Raw genomic sequence first — 17762 nt, forward strand, 5'->3', positions numbered from 1 at the left:
GGCTTTTAACTGTTTGTGGATTTTTTTTGTTTGTTTTTTTTTTCGTTGTTTGTTTTTTCAAAGCAATTGTAAGATCTCTTATTGTACCACATTTGTAATGATGCAAGTGTGGGGTTTTTTTTTAACTGCCAGATCTCTTGAAGCATTAGACGATATTTTGTCGTTGAAGCAAGTTACAATGAAAGTGTGTACTTAAAACAGCAGTGAATGTGGGCATGCAGAGAAGGCCAATTAAGCTGATTTATAAAATTAAAAGTAGTGTGTGTAATTTTTTTGTTACTTACACACCTCTTCTTCCCTGCCCATGGTTTCTTTAATTTTTGAGAAAAACACAGCATGCTCTTTATAATTAGTTTTAGTTTTGAATAAATTTACATGGTTTGAAAAATGAATGTTGTCTGTAGGTTATTCTTGCTTCTGAAAAGCTGGCGCCAAGTTATCTAGTTGAATGTATATTGAATTATTTTTTCCATAAAGCATCTCATGTGCAGCTTTCTGCTCTCCTAATGTTGCATTGATTTAATCTACTCCCTCCCCTGCTTTAGGTTTTCTGCTCATAAATGTCTTCCCACTCCCCCCCCCCCCCCCCAACTGATACGTAACATCTTGAAGTACTCAGCTTGTGTGTGGAGAAATGCTAGTTAAGCTGATCTGTAGTGAATTATGATTGTAGTCATAACACTGAAAGATAGTATTTGTTTGAGCTGCATGGGTGGTGCTGTGCTCCTGTAGTCAGATCTGATTTCTAGAGGCAGGATCTGCACAGACAACAGGAGAGCCGCCTGTGTAGACTGTTTGCCTGCAGGGTTTCTGGGGGATGCTTGCTGCTTTGTTTTGACAGCAGAGATCCTGTGGGCATTACTTGTAAGAGCAATGGTGAATTTTAGAAGAGACTACTGATAGCTTGTTGTTTCTTCATAACCAGGACTTTCCAAGGAGAAATAGATGAATTATGAAAAGTACTGTTCCCCTCCCCCCCACCCATATATCCAAAGACTTTTACAAGTATGAAAAGTTCTTTGCTGAATGAGTCTTCAAAATATGAGTCCTTTCATTCAAAATATTCTAGTGTGGATGGTGGAGCTCCTATAATACTTTAATCAAGTATTTCCCTATTCAGTGCTGTCAAAAAAACTGTACTGCAATCCAAATGGGTTAGTTGCTCTGGGAAGGTTTGTGTCCCTTCCCTGTTTATATCAGAGGCTATTCAAGAACATTAAATGTTGTGAACTTTTAGAACAATTGAACTATCTTGACAGTTGATAGTGCTCTTCTTTTCTTTTGGAGTTTCTGTGATTTTAAATTTTCTCAGTAGAACGTCTGTAACAACACTTGTGCTTTCAGCACATCTATGTGCAAGTTGAAATGAAAGGATCAGTGAAAGAAAGTTCAGCTTAGGGTCACGTTCTCAGTTTTGGTGTAGACCAGCAACATGATTAGTTATGGCGTGATCAGGCATAAGTTCAGTTACAGCAACTCAGGTGGTGATTAGTAAAACTGATACAACTCAGGTTTGGCCGACACCCCAAACTTGGACTTACTTTTGAGTCTTCATGTCAACTTTGTGTCTCATACTCTTCATTTTTTGCACTGCTGTTAAGCCATGGTGTCTCCTCTCTGATCATTCGTGCATGCCTTGGTAACTGTATTGTTCTTTCCACTGATCTTACTAAGTGCAATCACATCTTGTTGGTTCCAAAAAGACAATTTTCTGGTCTTTTTTACTTTGCCAACCTCCTGAGCCCCACAACAATTTCTTTACCATGTTAGATTCAAGCTGCTAGTTTTCATTTTCAACTGCTTGTGGTATATGCTCAGCACCTTTATTACTTCTCATTCACAGCAAAGATGTTGACTTGTTTCATCTGGCCTTTGACTAGTTTCCTCTGAAATTTCTTCAGTTTATTTTCTGCAGTCGGAAGGGAGATGTGCTCTCCTAGGCTGCTGCACAAGTTTGAGAAGACTTTTGTCTGTGCAGCTGCCTTGTTATTCTTTCTGAAACTCTACTTTAGTTCTCTTGTTGCAAAGATCAAATGAAACTTTACAGAGGTAATTCAGATGCGTTACAGCTATTAGGCTCTTAAACATCTCTCCTGGTCTTGATATTTTTTCACTGTATTTTTCTTTTTACTTGTTCACTGTTTTTTCTTATATACAGAGTGTTACATCTATAGAGTGTCTTCTGTGGGATTAGCACAGAGGTCTAAATTAGTGACTTGGGCTCCCAAGTATTGTCATAATGTAAAGAAATGTTTAGAAAACTCAGATGTCTGCAACTGAACCAAGCTCACAAGTTGCTAGTGGTAGTGTAGTAAGCTTTGAGGTTTTCTTTTGTGTGTCATGTGACAGGAATGTACCTTGGCTAAATTTTCCAGTGCTTTAATGGAAAGTGTCTCAACAGTTGGCTGGGACTTTGCAATACTGTGAGAGAAAAAGTGTTTTTTTTGAATGAAACTGTGCAGATTTATGCCAGGCAAAGTTCTGGTCCACTTAATAAAGGAAAAACTGGAGTAAAAGATCTTTTAGCTGAATCAAACTGAATTAGCCTCATGTATTTCTTACAGCATTAAAACCTCTGTTATTTTTAATAGATTTTCAGGCATCATTTTATCTGGACACAGCAACATTATTTTATATATATAATATATATATGTATTCTGAACTTTCATCTTTGAAATATTTTTTTTGGTGATAATGGCATTGAATTAAATTATCCACTTTCCTGAAGCAAGAGGTTTAAACTTTTAACTGTAAAAAAATTCCTTCTAAAATGCTTTTTTTATAACGTCTGTCATGATTACCTTTTTTTTTTTTAGCACATAATATAAATGGAAATAGTGAGATTTAGATGATATACCTCTAAATATAATATTTTAACATTGCCTTTGCAGGTACATGATGCTGATTGATGGCAGGAATGAAGTTTATATGATTGATAGAGACAATTCGATTTTTCATGTCTCTAATCTGGAATTTCCATTTCGTAAAGATCTTCGCATGCATCTAACAAACACTCTTCTGGATGGGGTAAGAAGCATACTGTATAGTTATGGTAACAATTTCAGTGCTGCTTGCTTTTGTTCAGAAACAGGGCCAAGTTTTCAGGCCTGGAACAGTGAATCATGGGATTTCAGGAGTAATGTAGCGTCAGTGACTGGCTGAATGTGGGAATCACACTTCATAAGTAATTTCTTATCTACAGAATAGCAGTGGTGACTGCTCTGGGGGGAGCTGTTTGTCTGTGAAATAAATCAAGAAATTGAGATGACATTCTCTGAATATGTGAAAAGCTTGAAAAGAATCTAAAGAAATTATTACAGAGCCTCATCTCTTGTTATAGCTTTATATTTTGATACAATAAACGTCAATTTGATCCAGTTAATGTAAATATTTCTAAAATTTGTTAAATTTTTCGTCATATTTTGATATTTTGTGAATTGATGTCTTTGCTTCTGTCACCTTTATTTTCAGCTCATCTAAATTATTGACCGATTTAGAAATGGCTTAGATATATTTGTTTAAGACTAAAGCATTTCTAAGTTGTCGTGCTAATTTAAATTATATAAACTTGATAATGAACTTTTAAAGCTAGTTATAAAACAAGCTGTAAAACACCTGTATTTAATGTTTGAAGGCTGGCCTGGACTATTCTTGGTACACTTTTCAGAACAGTAGCCACAAGAAGAGATTATTTCTTTCTTGACCTTCCTATTTTACATAAGCAAAAGAACTTCATTAGCTCTTACACTAAATAACTGTCAGTGTAGATGAATGCGGTTTCCTATCATGTTTCAGTAACACTGGAGGCTCTCTACATTGCTGTAACTCTTGCTTGCTGAAGCACTGAATATCCGAGATGATCTTGGATCATCCTATCCTTGGATCACTGGCATCCAATGATAGGACAAGGGGAAATGGATATAAGCTGGAACATAGGAGGTTCGGCTTAAACATGAGGAAGAACTTCTTCCCAGTAAGGGTAACAGAACACTGGAACAGGCTTCCCAGAGAGGTTGTGGAGTCTTCTTCTATGGAGATGTTCCAAACCCGCCTGGATGCGTTCTTGTGTGATCTGCTCTAGGTGGTCCTGCTCCAGCCGGGGGATTGGACTAGATGATCCTTTGATGTCCCTTCCAATCCCTAACATTCTGTGATTCTGTGATCTTCCATATTAGTCTTCTGAAGCCTAATGCACCTTTCAGATATGGGAGACCATATTGTCATTGTTAACTTTCCTTTCTCTGGCCTTTGTTGTCAGTATCCTTCCTTAAATGTCACTTCTGTGAATGATCTGTCTTACTGAACATGCATTTACATGTGAAGCATGTATGAATTGAACCTGTGAGGATAATTATTGCAAGGAACAATGTATTGTCTCAGGGATAGAGAAGCAGATAATGGAATATTTTCCACCACCTCTGCTTCACTGAAAAATTGAGAGCATCATGGAAGAAATGCTGTGCTGTCAGCTCAAAAGTGGTTGTACAAGCTGTCATGTCTGGTAGGGGCCTCTTCAGCCAGGCAGCTTCCTAATGACATACATAATAATATTCTTAATGACATATATTAGATTCCATGCTGTTGAGACAAAAAGCCTGGTGCTATTCCCTCCCGCACCCGGGTCTTTCTAAGGCTCTTGAGAAAGTAATGGCTTGCCAGTGTCCATATGGTGCAATCCTAGGTGTTCTTCAGGGAAACTGCTGCTCTCTTGTTTGCATTTCAAAACAGATGATTTGGTAAGAGTGGCTAATACGTACGTGGTGGAAGACAGGGATGCCCATATATTGAGATATGTGCATAAATGTGGCTGTGGGGCATGGGAGAGGGGCTCTGATCTGGTGTGTTGTGTTTCCCAGATGCATGGTTAAGTCTCTTAAGAGTAAATGGAGTTCTCTCAGTTACCCAGGACATGAACTATAACTTCACTTAGTTTATTGTTTTACTTTATTGACATAAAATTAGTCTTACTATGATTTCAAACACAATCTCCCACCCTCCCCCACCCCTCCAGTTTTTCATGAAGTAGGAAGCAAAATGGCATGAAGTGAAAAAGTATTGATTGAATGATTTACATTCAGATAAAAATAAAACCTTTCACTGGATATATACTTTTCATAGTACAGATTTCTAGATTTATTTAAGTATGGTCAGTTACAAAAAAAAAAGCTTTTGATGTAATATTTTTCTTTTCAGTTGGAATTCCTTTCAACAGGTTTGAGAATGAAATTTGCTTGTTATTTTAAGCATCAGAACAGCTTAACTTTGTAAATAAATATTTGTTTAATGTTTATGCTAAATGATAATTTCTGTGACTATTCCTTTACATGATTTCTTTCTTTTTTTTAATCTATGGGAAGAAAAAATTGGCTTTTTTGTCCTAACATATTTTGCTAATTAGTGCTGAAAGGCTGTTGAAGTTAATTCTTTAATTACGAGTTGAAGTAGTTCGTACTTAATGCCCTTGAAGTAGCTTTCTCTGTTTCAGAGAATGAAAGTATAGCATGAAGTGGCCCAATTGGCACTGCTTTACAGTAATCTTAAAAAGTATGAGAAAGGAGAAAAGACAAAACAGAGTTATAAGTGCCATTGCAAAACAACTACTGGTGTTAAGAATACAAAAGATTAGGTAATTTCCCATAACTTTATTTAGAATGACAGTGTATGTAAAACTTTCATAAAGGCAATTTCCATGAATTCAGTGATCTATTAACTTGCTTTAAGGCTTCTGGTATAAGCCTTTCATGTGGTTGTCTTTGAGAATTTCGAATGCATTTACGGTTCACTTCAGGCTGAAATTACTTGCAAACAGTTCTTACTATGATCGGTTACGTCTTGGGTGATGAGAGATCTCCTGCAATACTCCGTGCTCGGCTCCAGCTCTTCGGTTGTGATTGTTCTCCTGGCATGGAAGACGGTTTTCTGCAAAACTCATTAAAGCTAATTTGAATATTACCTACAGGTGACTGGTATAATATGAAGTATTCCTTTAGAAGCCAAATGTTTTGCATCTGTCGGACAGCATCCGTACTGCTGTCTGAGGGAATGCATAGAGTTTTGTTCAAGCATTTTGGCTGTCATGCAAGAGAACTAATTAGTTGTTTTCAGGAACTTTCTTGGCATTCTGCTTAGCATTGGAAGAGTTGAGTAGAAAATGCAGAGGTGTTCTTAGGCTCAAAATAATTTTTACAATTTTGTATATATTGCCTTTTATTTGCATATAAAATACTGTTCACACTTGAAGACTTAGGATGGCCAAGGACTCCAACAGTGGAGAGTGAGATTGAGATGGGTTTATGTTTTTATATCAGTACCAACCTTACTTGTTTGTAAGCTCTTTCGGAAATGGCATAACTTACAACTTTTTGAGTTTGCAAAGGCTGGTACTTTACTTTGTGCAAAACAGATTTAAAAATCCCCAACAAACAACTCTCTGTTTCTGAAATACAGCAGTGGCTGGAATTGTGTTAAAGATAAAGGGACAAAGGAAAGGCAAGGAGCAATAAACAGATGTGTGATTAGATCTGATTCCATAGTCTGTGTCAACAAAAAATACCTTCTGCAAGTGGCTGGTAAAATGAGATCCTTTGCTTTGTGATTAAATTTTGGATTATTTTAAGTCCAAGTTGCTTGCTAGATATGTGATTCAAGGAAAAAGGAAAAAGTCCATGAGCTGTCAGTCCAGGATTTTTCTTTTGGTACTTGTCCAGCTAAAAGCTCTTAGCACAGTTGCTGTTTCTAATAAGCTGTAAGACTATGCTCTGCAGCACCAGAAGATTAAGAAAAGGAGATTAACACCAGCGCAGTTTTGCCAGATTACATCAAAGAAACTGGCCACGAGACCTTGTTCTGCAAGCCTACAGGTTAAGCTGATACCTAACCTAGCAGCTAATGGACAAGAGGTAAAGATCATACTTAACTAGCAGTGGTAATTTTTTAAAACCCACAATAGTGGCTGTAAATCTCCATGGGGTCTATAAAAGGAAAAGCATGGATACAGGTGTGTCTTATGGATACTTTTGTGCTCTATTATTGTGTCAGGTGAGTTGTTTTGTGTTTAAGTTTTTACTTATCTAAAAATTGGCTTAAATATAACCTTACTAGTATCAGGTTATGACTCAGCTCAGAATGAGTGAATGTGAATGTGATCACTTTCTCAAATACTGCATTTTCCAAACAGTCTCTGAACTTGCCTTTGAGATCTATTCCCTGAAGTGTTTTTTGATTCTCATAATTTCAAGGAAGATTCTGAAATCAGACTGTTAAATAATGATGTGTGAGAGTATTTCTAGTCTGAATCATTCTCATGATCACTTTACAGCTTTTACCTTACGACAGTTGTATCTGCGTAACTAATGGAGCAGTGATGATGTTGTCATGATGGAGATGAGGAGTGCAGGAATTTGTCATCTCTACTTCTAAGGCATATTGTGCTGCTGTTTATTTGCTCTGGTAGCTGGGTTTTCAGTCAGGATGTGAAAAGAGAACAAGAGGCAAGGGAGGAAGAAAAGAAGTGAGGATGTGAGGAATGATGCTAGTTTGACCAGTAATAGAGTCAAAAAGGTCTATACATGTCTCAAGTAGAGAAAAAGTTTCTTTATAAAATTAAAATGGAACATTCCAGAGAAAGTTTAAGAATCCTTCATGATCCTCTTGGTTGTATTTTAGAATTCTTCTTAAACTGAATATCCAGAGATTGAGATTTTGAAAATTAAGCATAAAATCTTGTAATACAAGGCATTGATATGTTTTCAGGGTTTTGCATATAAATGCTAGCTTGGTGTCAAAGCGGAGGCTCTGAATATGTGTGCTGAGGAAATGAGTCCTTAAACCTTAAATATATGTTCAATTAAATGTATTTTAAAAACTTTTTTACCTGCTAATGAAATTGAAACTTTAAAGAAATATTGTAGCATTCTTTTGTTTCTGTTTTACTTTGATATTCATTTCACCTGATTACTGTCAGGAATTCTGAGTAGCGTTTTTTCTCCCTGTTTTTGTCTTCCCCTTTGTTGTATCTTTACACACTCTTCCAAGTTTGATCATCGTGCCTTCTTTCTCTCTTAGGGCGTACCTACTCCATTTGTTCTTGCAGTTAGTTATAAAATTTATTGTTAAGGAAGGCATTGCAGTGTTGCATCTGCTGTTCCTTTGATAGCACAGCAGCGTCTTACCTAAATATTGGAAAATAACAAAATTATGTTTTGTTACATCACTTCTATGTGGACTTTTTGCAAATGCTGTTTGACAATAAATATGACTAAATGATTTTTACAGTTAGGGATGAAATATTGTAATGTTACAAAGGAATATTTTTTGCACATTGAATTAATTTTTTTTTTAATGATGTGGAAAGATGTATAAGGTCACTTTGGATAGTAATTCACAACACCTGTGAGTGCTGCATTTGGCTGTGAGAGCCCACTCTCCATCTCAATATTGTGTTCACAGAAGATGAGATTCCAAAATATTAAGTAGGCAACTTAGAGTTCCCAATGTTTTTTTGAGAACAAGTTTGTGTCTCTAGTTTAGTTTTAAATGCTTCAAGCTTTGTGTTTGCTTTAAAACAAATCTATATTTTTACAACTGCTTGCTTATTTTCAAAGACAAGTGCAATTAAATGCTAAGTACAATTCAAGAAGACTGGTATGTGGACAGATTGAAAATCAATCTTACATTGAGACTCTTTGTTCCAGTTTACTTTGTAGAAGTTATGGATTCTAAGAGAAGTTAAAAGGTTGTAAAACATAAAAATGCTAATGGCCCAGCAAGAAACAAACTAAACAAAATTAATTTGAGTTGATGTAAGGTTCTCTTTTGGAATAATTCCTGAGCTCACAATTTTGTTTTCATCATGTTATAGTGAAATATTTTAACCTTTTCCAGTTGTTTTATCTCAAATGTGTGAACTTGGAATTTTAACTTGATCTTGGCAGCAAAAAATCCTTAGCTGATGCAACTAACTTACTAGCCAAGAATTGAACAGGGGGATGGAGGAAGGAAGAAGATTGTGTTTAGAGAAGTGAATATTGCAAAGATGTCTCTGAAAAAGATCTACCAGTTGGTTGATTGTTACCATTTCCGATCATGACTAATTTATATGAAACTAAATATTCTCTATTAGTTTATCAAACTAATAAGCTGTGTCTAAGTCATATCATAGGAAGCCTGGTTTACAGATGTAAGCACCAGCATGTAGGATCTGTGTATTTTTGTATATACCCAGCCAAGCCCAGGACAACCATTAAGTTCAGGAAACACTTTTGTGTTTGGATGTTGATTGTTAATAGTCTTTCTTTCTTCTAGCTGACTTATTTTCAAGATGATTTACCAGTATATATTGAATGTTAACGGGTGATACAGATAGTATCTGTGATATTTCCATTTGAAGGAACCCTACTGTTTCGTCATAAGGCAACATTTAAACAAATTGCAGTTGTCACTCCTGCCTAGGACACTGTTAACCTGAAAAGGTCCAACCTAAGCACAGAAAATGGATGTTAATGCTTAATCTTTACTTCCTTACTGTTGTACTTCTTATTGTAGGCAAGATTTTCAAAAGTGCTTGGTTGACTTAGCATTGCAGTTTGTACTGAGATTTCTAAAAATCTCAAGAAAGGTAGTGATTTTGAAAGCTGTGAGTAAACTAATTTATAAATGTTGCAGATCAGAATGTGGAGCCTTAGTACAGCTTCCTGGCTTCTTACTGAATGCTTCATGAGAGACAGTTAAGACCACAATAATATTTTTTATAATCTTGACCTATTGTAAAATCTTTTTCATAATAAAAATGGCCAGTGTCTGACTGCATAACGCTTACAGGTATGTGCACTAAGTATAAACTTGTTGACATACTTTTATATTTATGAAATAAAGATAAATGTCATCTCTTTTCTTTTAAGGAAATGATCATCGACAAGGTTAACGGACAGGTTGTCCCTCGGTACTTGATATATGACATTATTAAGTTTAACGTAAGTACTTCCAGTTTTATTGCTTGTATCATTAGTTATTGATTCTCATTTCTGTTTTAATCTTATTTGTATGAGTAAGAACTTCAGAGTAAATTTAAACACCAAAAGTGGTTGGGTATTTTGTAACTCGGTAACAAGCAATGCATCAGAATTAAGGTTGAAAGCAGCCTTAAAATAGACATTGGTTGATTTCCACCTGCCTAAGAAAAGATGGTGCTTTGAAACAGTCTGCTGAACACTGTTGGAAAATTTCCCATTTCCAGAGTATGTTTGAACTATTTAGGCAGTGAAATTGAAAGGAGATGAAGAAGTTAACCTGTAAGTGGTGTGTTTGTTACCAGAGCATCACAGTGCTCCTTTTTAGGCTGCTGCATCACCTCTTTCTCAAATTTCTCTTTGAAACTAGGCAACTGGTCCTCTGTTAAGTCCTCAACAGCAGTCTCTCTTGTTTACACTGGCTGTAGAGCAAATATGTAATAAAGAAATACATTGTGGAAGTTGTGGAAAAGGAGAAGCCTTTGTGGTCACAAGAGCGAGCTGTTAAACAGTACAGAAAATGAGAAACTCTTTTCTTTAAAGCAGCTTTCAAATATGGTAAAGGTTTGAATGTCACTAAAGGGCTCTTGTATGTTATCTTTTATAGATTATTATTTTTTTATTTCTTGTATTTTTTCCCCCAGCAGTCATGATATATGTAGAATTTGAAGGTAGTCAGGGATCTTATGACAGTCTTCTACTAAAGCTTATTTGAAGAACTAGCCTTGATAACGCGTTCTACTTCTTAGCCTTTATGAGATAAATTTTCTAGTGATTTCTTTGTGTTGTCTAAGGGAGAGAAAATGTCCTTTGGGAATGATCAATTTAACCATATATATCTTTTTAAAACAATATTCAAAATAATTTTATGGAAACAGAAAATGTGTACTGGTTTTGATTGGGATAGAGTTAATTTTCTTCATAGTAGCTCATATGGTACTGTGTTTTGGATTTGTGACCACATAGTGCTGCTGATCACACAGGCATGTTATAGCTATTGCTGAGCAGGGCTTACGCAGCCTCAAGCCCTTTTCTGCGCCTCACCCCACCCCACCAGCAAGTAGCCTGGAGGTGCACAAAACCAAAGGGATATTCCATACCATATAACATCATGCTCAGAAGTGAAAGCTGAGGGAGGAATGAGGAAGGGGGAACACTTGGAGTTAGGGCATTTGTCTTCCCAAGTAACCATTATGCATGATGGAGCCCTGCTTTCCTGGAGATGGCTGAACACCTGTTTGTGTGTCAATGGGAAGCAATGAATGAAGTCCTTACTTTGCTTTACTTCCATGCACGACTTTTGCTTGACCTATGAAACAGTCTTTGTTTCAACCCGTGAGTTTTCTCACTTTTACTCTTTTGATTCTCTACCCCTTTCCATTCTAGGGGGAGTGAGTGAGCAGCTGTGTGGTACTTAGCTACCTACTGTAGTTAAACCACAACAATGTGTTAAATTTGGTCACTAGACTTGTGACTAAATAGCCCATGGAAAAACCCTATAGTGCGTGTTAATGCTTTTGGAAAAACAAAATTATTGTTTCAATGCTCTTGACAGAACAGTGTTATTAAACCACAGTGCATTTCAGGCTTCCTAAACTACTGTTGACTCTTCAAGAGTTGAGAAAGATACTACTCAGCTTGAGTAGGCCACTCAGTGTCTAAGTGAGAATTGCAAATGTAAGCATGGTACTGGTCACCAAAAATGACTTTGGTAGTCTTGGAAGTGTGACTGTGACTTAGGACAGCTGCTTTTAAAAGTAATAGTTTGTGAGGAATACGTGTTAGATTATGAATAGAAACCTTTTGTTAACTCATTTTAATTCTGCCTCTTGATGATCTTTTCTTTAACCTTTTCTGAAAAGTAGGTGTTTCTTCGATCCCTCCTACGATTAGGCCTTTTCAATAAGCAAAAATCCCTTGTAGACTTCTGAAAAATACGATCTTCTATAACCAATCCTGAGTTCTCATTTTTCCATTACATTTTCTTACCTGTTCCTCTGCCTGTGATTCTGTGTTTATTTATCTTCAGATCTTTTCTTGTCTCTGCTCTTACTTTGTGTCTAACCTACCATTCACTGATGTTACTCTCCCTTTGAAAAATAAATGTAAGGTAAGAAGCGCACAGTCTCCTTCTTCCCTCAGCTGGGCATATGCATATACTGTCCTAGTGAAATAACACTTTTGGAAAGTTGTAATTATTTTGGAGAAATGTTTTTAGGGTGGAATGGGAGGAAACTCTCATTTGTAGCGAAGTGTCCAGACTTAACATGAAGAATCCTGCTTGGCAAACAGGGAAAATGATCATAGAGTTTCCACAGGATTATTAAGGTTTGGGAAAAGTCTACTTTTGAGCAGGACCGTAAATGTGTTAAAGCTTGTTTGGTTCTATTTGTTTGTTTGTTTGTTTGTTTTTTAAATGCACTGCGAATGAGAGAGAGGAGCTAGTTACTCTGCAATACTATTTTAATGTCAAGGACAAATTAAGATAATGTTATCAGTATGAGTACAAGCAGGGCTTCAGCTGCAAGAAGTCATTAGCAATGGTCCTACTACAAAGATTAAAAAGCACAGCGGTTTTTAGGTTAATTTTAGAAGCTTAATTACAAAAATGGGCACCCGAGGATGTTTGGCTTGGCAAGAAGTGATCAACAGAATTTTATCACCAAGAGAGGTAAATGTATTAAAAACTCGTAATTGGCAAGAAAGGGTAAGCTCCTTTTTAAGTTGTCTAAGTTAGATTTGTGTAAATCTTCCTAGCAGAGCTTCAAATCAAATAATTACCCAAAGCGTCAATCCTGTTTAAAAACAAAGCATTCCCCCCGCCACCCTCTGAAGCAAACAACCCCCCACTCCAAAACCAAACCCAAACTGACCTGACAGACAGCTATATGAGGTGTTCTGGAATTCAACATTGCTCCTTTTGATCTTGGAAGTAGTGTCTTCTGAAGGTGAATGGTGGAGTTACTGTGCTCACTGTCTGTTCTGTGAGTTACAAGATTTCCAGTATGTCCCCCATCTCACCCTCCACAGTGACTCAGCATACTCTGCTGTTAGAGATGAGACATTGCAGATGGGGAAATGTGAATATAAACCCTGTTGATGAACACCTTTCCTTAGGCAAATCTCATGTTTAGTTCAGGTCTAGTGAACTAGAGATATTTTCAGCTGACCTTGTTCTCAAGTGCTCAGCCTATTTTGCTTACACGCCATCCCACACTAGCTAAGCGTTACAGAGTTTTCTGGCTTTGTCAGAATATTCCTTCTGAAATACTACTTTCACAAATTCCACAGTATATCTCAAAGACTTATGTGCACTATTAGTAACGCTGAGAAGTTGTGTGTTAGGATGACCAGCGCTAACACAAAAATACAGAAGTTAGTACTGAAATAAGGTAATATATAATTTTTCAGAATGCACGATGTATTTATAGTAAGATATATGTCAACTTGTGCGGCTCAGGGTGACTGTAAGTAGTAAAGTGAAAGCTGTTAACATGTATACAGAAAAATCGTGGAATTAAATTTTAGGTCACAGCAAAATAGTGTCATATAATTAAAAATTTCCAAATGTCATTTACTGTAATATCACTTTGAACTATTCTCAGTATATTTGGCCAGCATTATTGTAGTGCTTCAAAATTGCGGTGTGCTCCATTTAGTTCTTCATTATCTTGGTTTTAGAGGGCTAAATAGTGTTAAAATTTGTTTTCAAGTGTGGCAGTTGAGACCGGGCAACCATATCTCTGTTCTGTGCTGTATTTCTCTGGATTTTAGCAAGGGGACATGTAGGACTGAAGGCTGATACCTAAATGAAGCCCAAAATGCTGAGCTTGGCTTCTCTGTGTTTGAGTTAACTAAGTCCCATGACCACTATTGCCTTTTATGAGAAGAAATTGAGAGAGGGAATGTTTATTCTTAAAGCTGTATGCTTGAAGTTTCCACCTAAAAACAAAGATCCCAAACTATAAATAGTTGCATTGAGTTTGTCCCTTGCAGCTCTGGCATTTGAAAAGTTAAATGTTTAAGAGACCAATTTCAATTTGAGATTTAAGAGAAGCAGCGGTCTGTTAGTAACAAATCATCTGGGAGTAAAAGTAACAGTTTTCATTTCGTGTACAATACTATGATCTTGGGAGAACATCGTGGAATCACAGAGCTGGGTGTCTCAGTACATCACAGGATATGTCTTCAGACTTAGTCAGGATTTCACCTGAGCATGACCCAGAGGTGGTAAGGAAGTCCCCTTAGACAAGGATGATCTGTTCATCAGGAGAGAATGGTAACAGAAACTTAACAGTGAGTGGAGGCTATAGAAGCAAATGAAAGAGAATAGTAAGGGAGAAAAATGAGAGAGTTCATTGGCAAAGACCTATGTTTTACAAATTTTAATCCACGTTGTTGTCAGTGAGGCTTATTGTTGCTTAGCTTTTCGGTTTTGCTGTGGTGTATCAGGAATAAACTACAGCAGCCTTCTAGAAAGAACCAAAGGAAACTAAGAGAATAGACTGATTGAAGTATTTGATGTGTATTTGGCTCTAGAAGTTACACAGTAAAAGTCTTAGGAAGAAGGAAAAATAAAAATTGTTTCAGTGATTGGGAGAGACCTGTACTTGAGTTCTTAGATTATTTCCATGCTTTCCCTATCTTGGCTGTTCTTTCCATGATAAATTTTGTATTGACTTCTCATGCATATCACCTATAGCTGCTGCAAAAGTCAGTCTTCAGGGGTGCTGATGGAACCTTTTGACTTAATTTCTTTTTAATCGCTGTTTGTGTGACATTTAGTTTCTAGAAGCTTGTGGTAAAGTATCCCATTGTATTACAAGAGGAAACAGGAAATGTTATGTCAGGAAAAACAAATGATTCTTCAGGAGATTAAAAAAAATATTTCTTTTGTTGTCATTGTCAGCCTTAATCATGATGTTGATTATTAGTGATATCAAGTAAAAATATGACATCGCTGTGTCTCTGTTTTCATCTCACGTGCTAAAATCAAATGCATAGAAAGGAAGCTATATGCTTTCAACTTCAACTCTTTGAGGAAACCCAGAGCAGTCCCTCCTTTTTCTTTTCTGCTTTGCTTGGTTCTTTATAGAAAGAGCAACTCAGAGTACATAAAATCATCTCTCAAAACCCATCCTGAGAGGCTGCATACACCTATTCTAATAAATAAAACTGTGCAAGGGGTGGGGTCCTGCTGCTGAAACTTTATCCTCTTTTATAGTAGTTGAAATGGTCCCTGGCACAGTTTTGGCTCTGGCTGGCTGCAGTGCTCTTGAGCAATCCTCAGGAATAGTTTAAAATTTAACATTGCTCAGGAACCATTCTTAGCAGGCATTCTGAGTTGTCATCATCCTCTTTTGGAGAGTGAGAGTATGAATGCGATCAGACAGCCGGTGGTTTCAGGAGTGGAGATGGGGGCCTTTGCTGTGTTGGTTCACCAGTGTAGATGTACCCAGATTGTCTTCTAGTTCACAGACTTGGGGCTCACCTCTCTGAAAATCAGAAAGTCCTGTTTTGCGAAATGTCAGATATTCTGCCGATAATATGCCTTTAAGGACTTAGGGCAGAGGACAAGAAGGCTCCTTACATTAAAAAGAGAGGAAATAAGGTGGAATCAAAAATAGTAGTATATCATGACATACAGAAGAATTCTGTTATAGAGAGTAACGGAAGAGCTGAGAAGCATCAAAACTAGTATGCCACTTCTGCTTGTCTATGGAGAAGATGGCACCAATATGGGAAAGATATCATTACCCTGTCAAGTTGTATTTGGCATATGAAATGTTTCTAGAAGTAGAAACACAGTTTATCTTTTCTTACAACCTAGATGGAGTTTTTTTTCCAAGACTTTCTTTTCACTGAAAAATGACGAATTATTTCTTAAAAATGGTTATATTTATTTCATAGAATCATAGAATACCAGGTTGGAAGGGACAGCAAGGGTCATCTGGTCCAACCTTTCGTGGTGAAAGCACAAGATGGCCCAGCACCCTGTCCAGCTGAATCTCAAAAGTGTCTAATGTTGGGGAGTCCACCACTTCCTTGGGGAGATTATTCCAATGGCTGATTGTTCTCATTGTGAAAAATTTTCCTCATGTCCAATGGGAATCTCCCCAGGATTGACTTGTACCCGTTACCTTCATCCTTTCCATGTGACTTATTGTAAAAAAGGAGTCTCTATCTTCTTTATAGCCACCCATTAAATACTGGAACATGGTGATAAGGTTTCCCCTAAGCCTTCTTTTCTCAAGGCTGAACAAACTCAGTTCTCTCAGCCTTTCCTCATATGATAGACTTCCCAGTCCTTTGATCATCTTTGCAGCCCTTCTCTGGACCCTCTCCAGCCTGTCCACACATCAGACCGAGACGCATCAGTTTCTCTAGGAGGAGGCTGTGGGAAACCGTATTGAAAGCCTTGGAGAAGTCCAGGTAGACAGTGTCTAATGCTCACCCCACATCAACCAGGCAGGTTACTTTGTTGTAGAAGGCAATCAGGTTTGTCAAGCATGATTTGCGCTTGATGAATCCATGCTGACTTTTCTCAATCATGTGCTTAATTTGACTTGTGATAACCCCCAGGAGGATTTGTTCTATAACTTTCTCTGTAAGACTGAAGTAAGACTGATCGGCCTATAATTTCTTGGATTCTCCTTTAAGCCCTTCTTGTAGATGGAGGTGACATTAGTTAGCCTTCTTCCAGTCTTCTGGGATGTCCCTTGATCTTCACAGCTTCTCGAAGATAATGGAGAGCAGCCTCACAGTGATGTCAGCCAGATCTCTTAACACCCTCAGGTGGATATTGTCAGGGCCCATCGATTTGTAGCGGTCAAGCTCCTTTAATAGTTGGCTTTTAAAACTTTAATTGAAGGGGTTTTTGTGCATGTTTATGTCACTGGTTGTATGTGCTCTCTCCACACATGGAGTCTGGGTTTTTCATATTCCTCGGAACATAAAAGGCTAATTCCTTGTGGTGTTTAGTCTCAGTGAGTATGGAGCTAAATCCCAGCAATGCCTGTTACTTTTCAGCCTCCTGATTTGTGTCTGTATGTAGCCGAGTTAAGTATTATAATAACTACAACTGTATGGCATTACCTCTTTCACCTGAATAGAGAATAAAAAGTTCAAATTTGATAGGTACTTCTAGTGTAACAGAGGAAGCTGACAACAGAATAATTAATAATCCCAGGAGCAAATACAAGTAAATCCAAATCCCTAGTCATCAAAACCAATCCACAAAAGATCACGTCTTTGTTCTCCAGTCATCTTTGAGACAGGTCTTCCTGAGAAACCATGTTTTGAGAGGCTTTTTCTTAGATTGTATTCACTAGCTGTGTATAGATGTATAGACACTAAACTTGAACCAACTATTTGTTTCGTCAGGTAAGTAATAAAAAGTAACACTGGCATAATGTAGGATCTAATGAATGCATTTTTAGCAAAGACCTTGAAAATGAGTAGTACTTTCCTCTTCCTTTCTAACCCTGGCCTTTAAATTTTTAAACTCTAGCCAAGTTTTCATGAGACCAGATTGCAATAGTAAGAATAGACTGAAGGCTTGAAAAAGAAAAATTATTTTAATGTTTAGAAAGGAGATAGAATTTTAATTAAATTTCCTAATGCTCTATGCCCTAAACTAAGTCAAGATCAAGATTTCTTTGGTCGTCATAATGCATAACAATGCTGTAGCTATTAGATAAAATTCGTCATGGTAAACAGATATGCTGGTCGTAAATCCTGCCCGCAGCCAATGTG

The 17762-nt window shown here is 37.1% G+C and overlaps 1 protein-coding gene across 3 annotated transcripts in view; it reads left to right on the forward strand.

Annotated features, from left to right (window-relative positions):
* RNGTT (RNA guanylyltransferase and 5'-phosphatase) overlaps positions 1 to 17762 on the forward strand; it is a 203583-nt gene that overhangs the window by 50604 nt on the left and 135217 nt on the right. For 2 of the 3 annotated variants that reach the window (XM_086608204.1, XM_086608205.1), the window contains exons 9-10: positions 2892 to 3027; positions 9900 to 9971. In XM_086608204.1, coding sequence (XP_086464330.1) covers positions 2892 to 3027; positions 9900 to 9971 — 208 coding nt within the window. The remainder of the gene's footprint in view (positions 1 to 2891; positions 3028 to 9899; positions 9972 to 17762) is intronic. The other variant, XM_086608206.1, reaches the window with a different exon arrangement.

This window comes from Tauraco erythrolophus, chromosome 2 (assembly GCF_009769465.1).
Source record: "Tauraco erythrolophus isolate bTauEry1 chromosome 2, bTauEry1.pri, whole genome shotgun sequence".
Classification (NCBI taxonomy): domain Eukaryota; kingdom Metazoa; phylum Chordata; class Aves; order Musophagiformes; family Musophagidae; genus Tauraco; species Tauraco erythrolophus.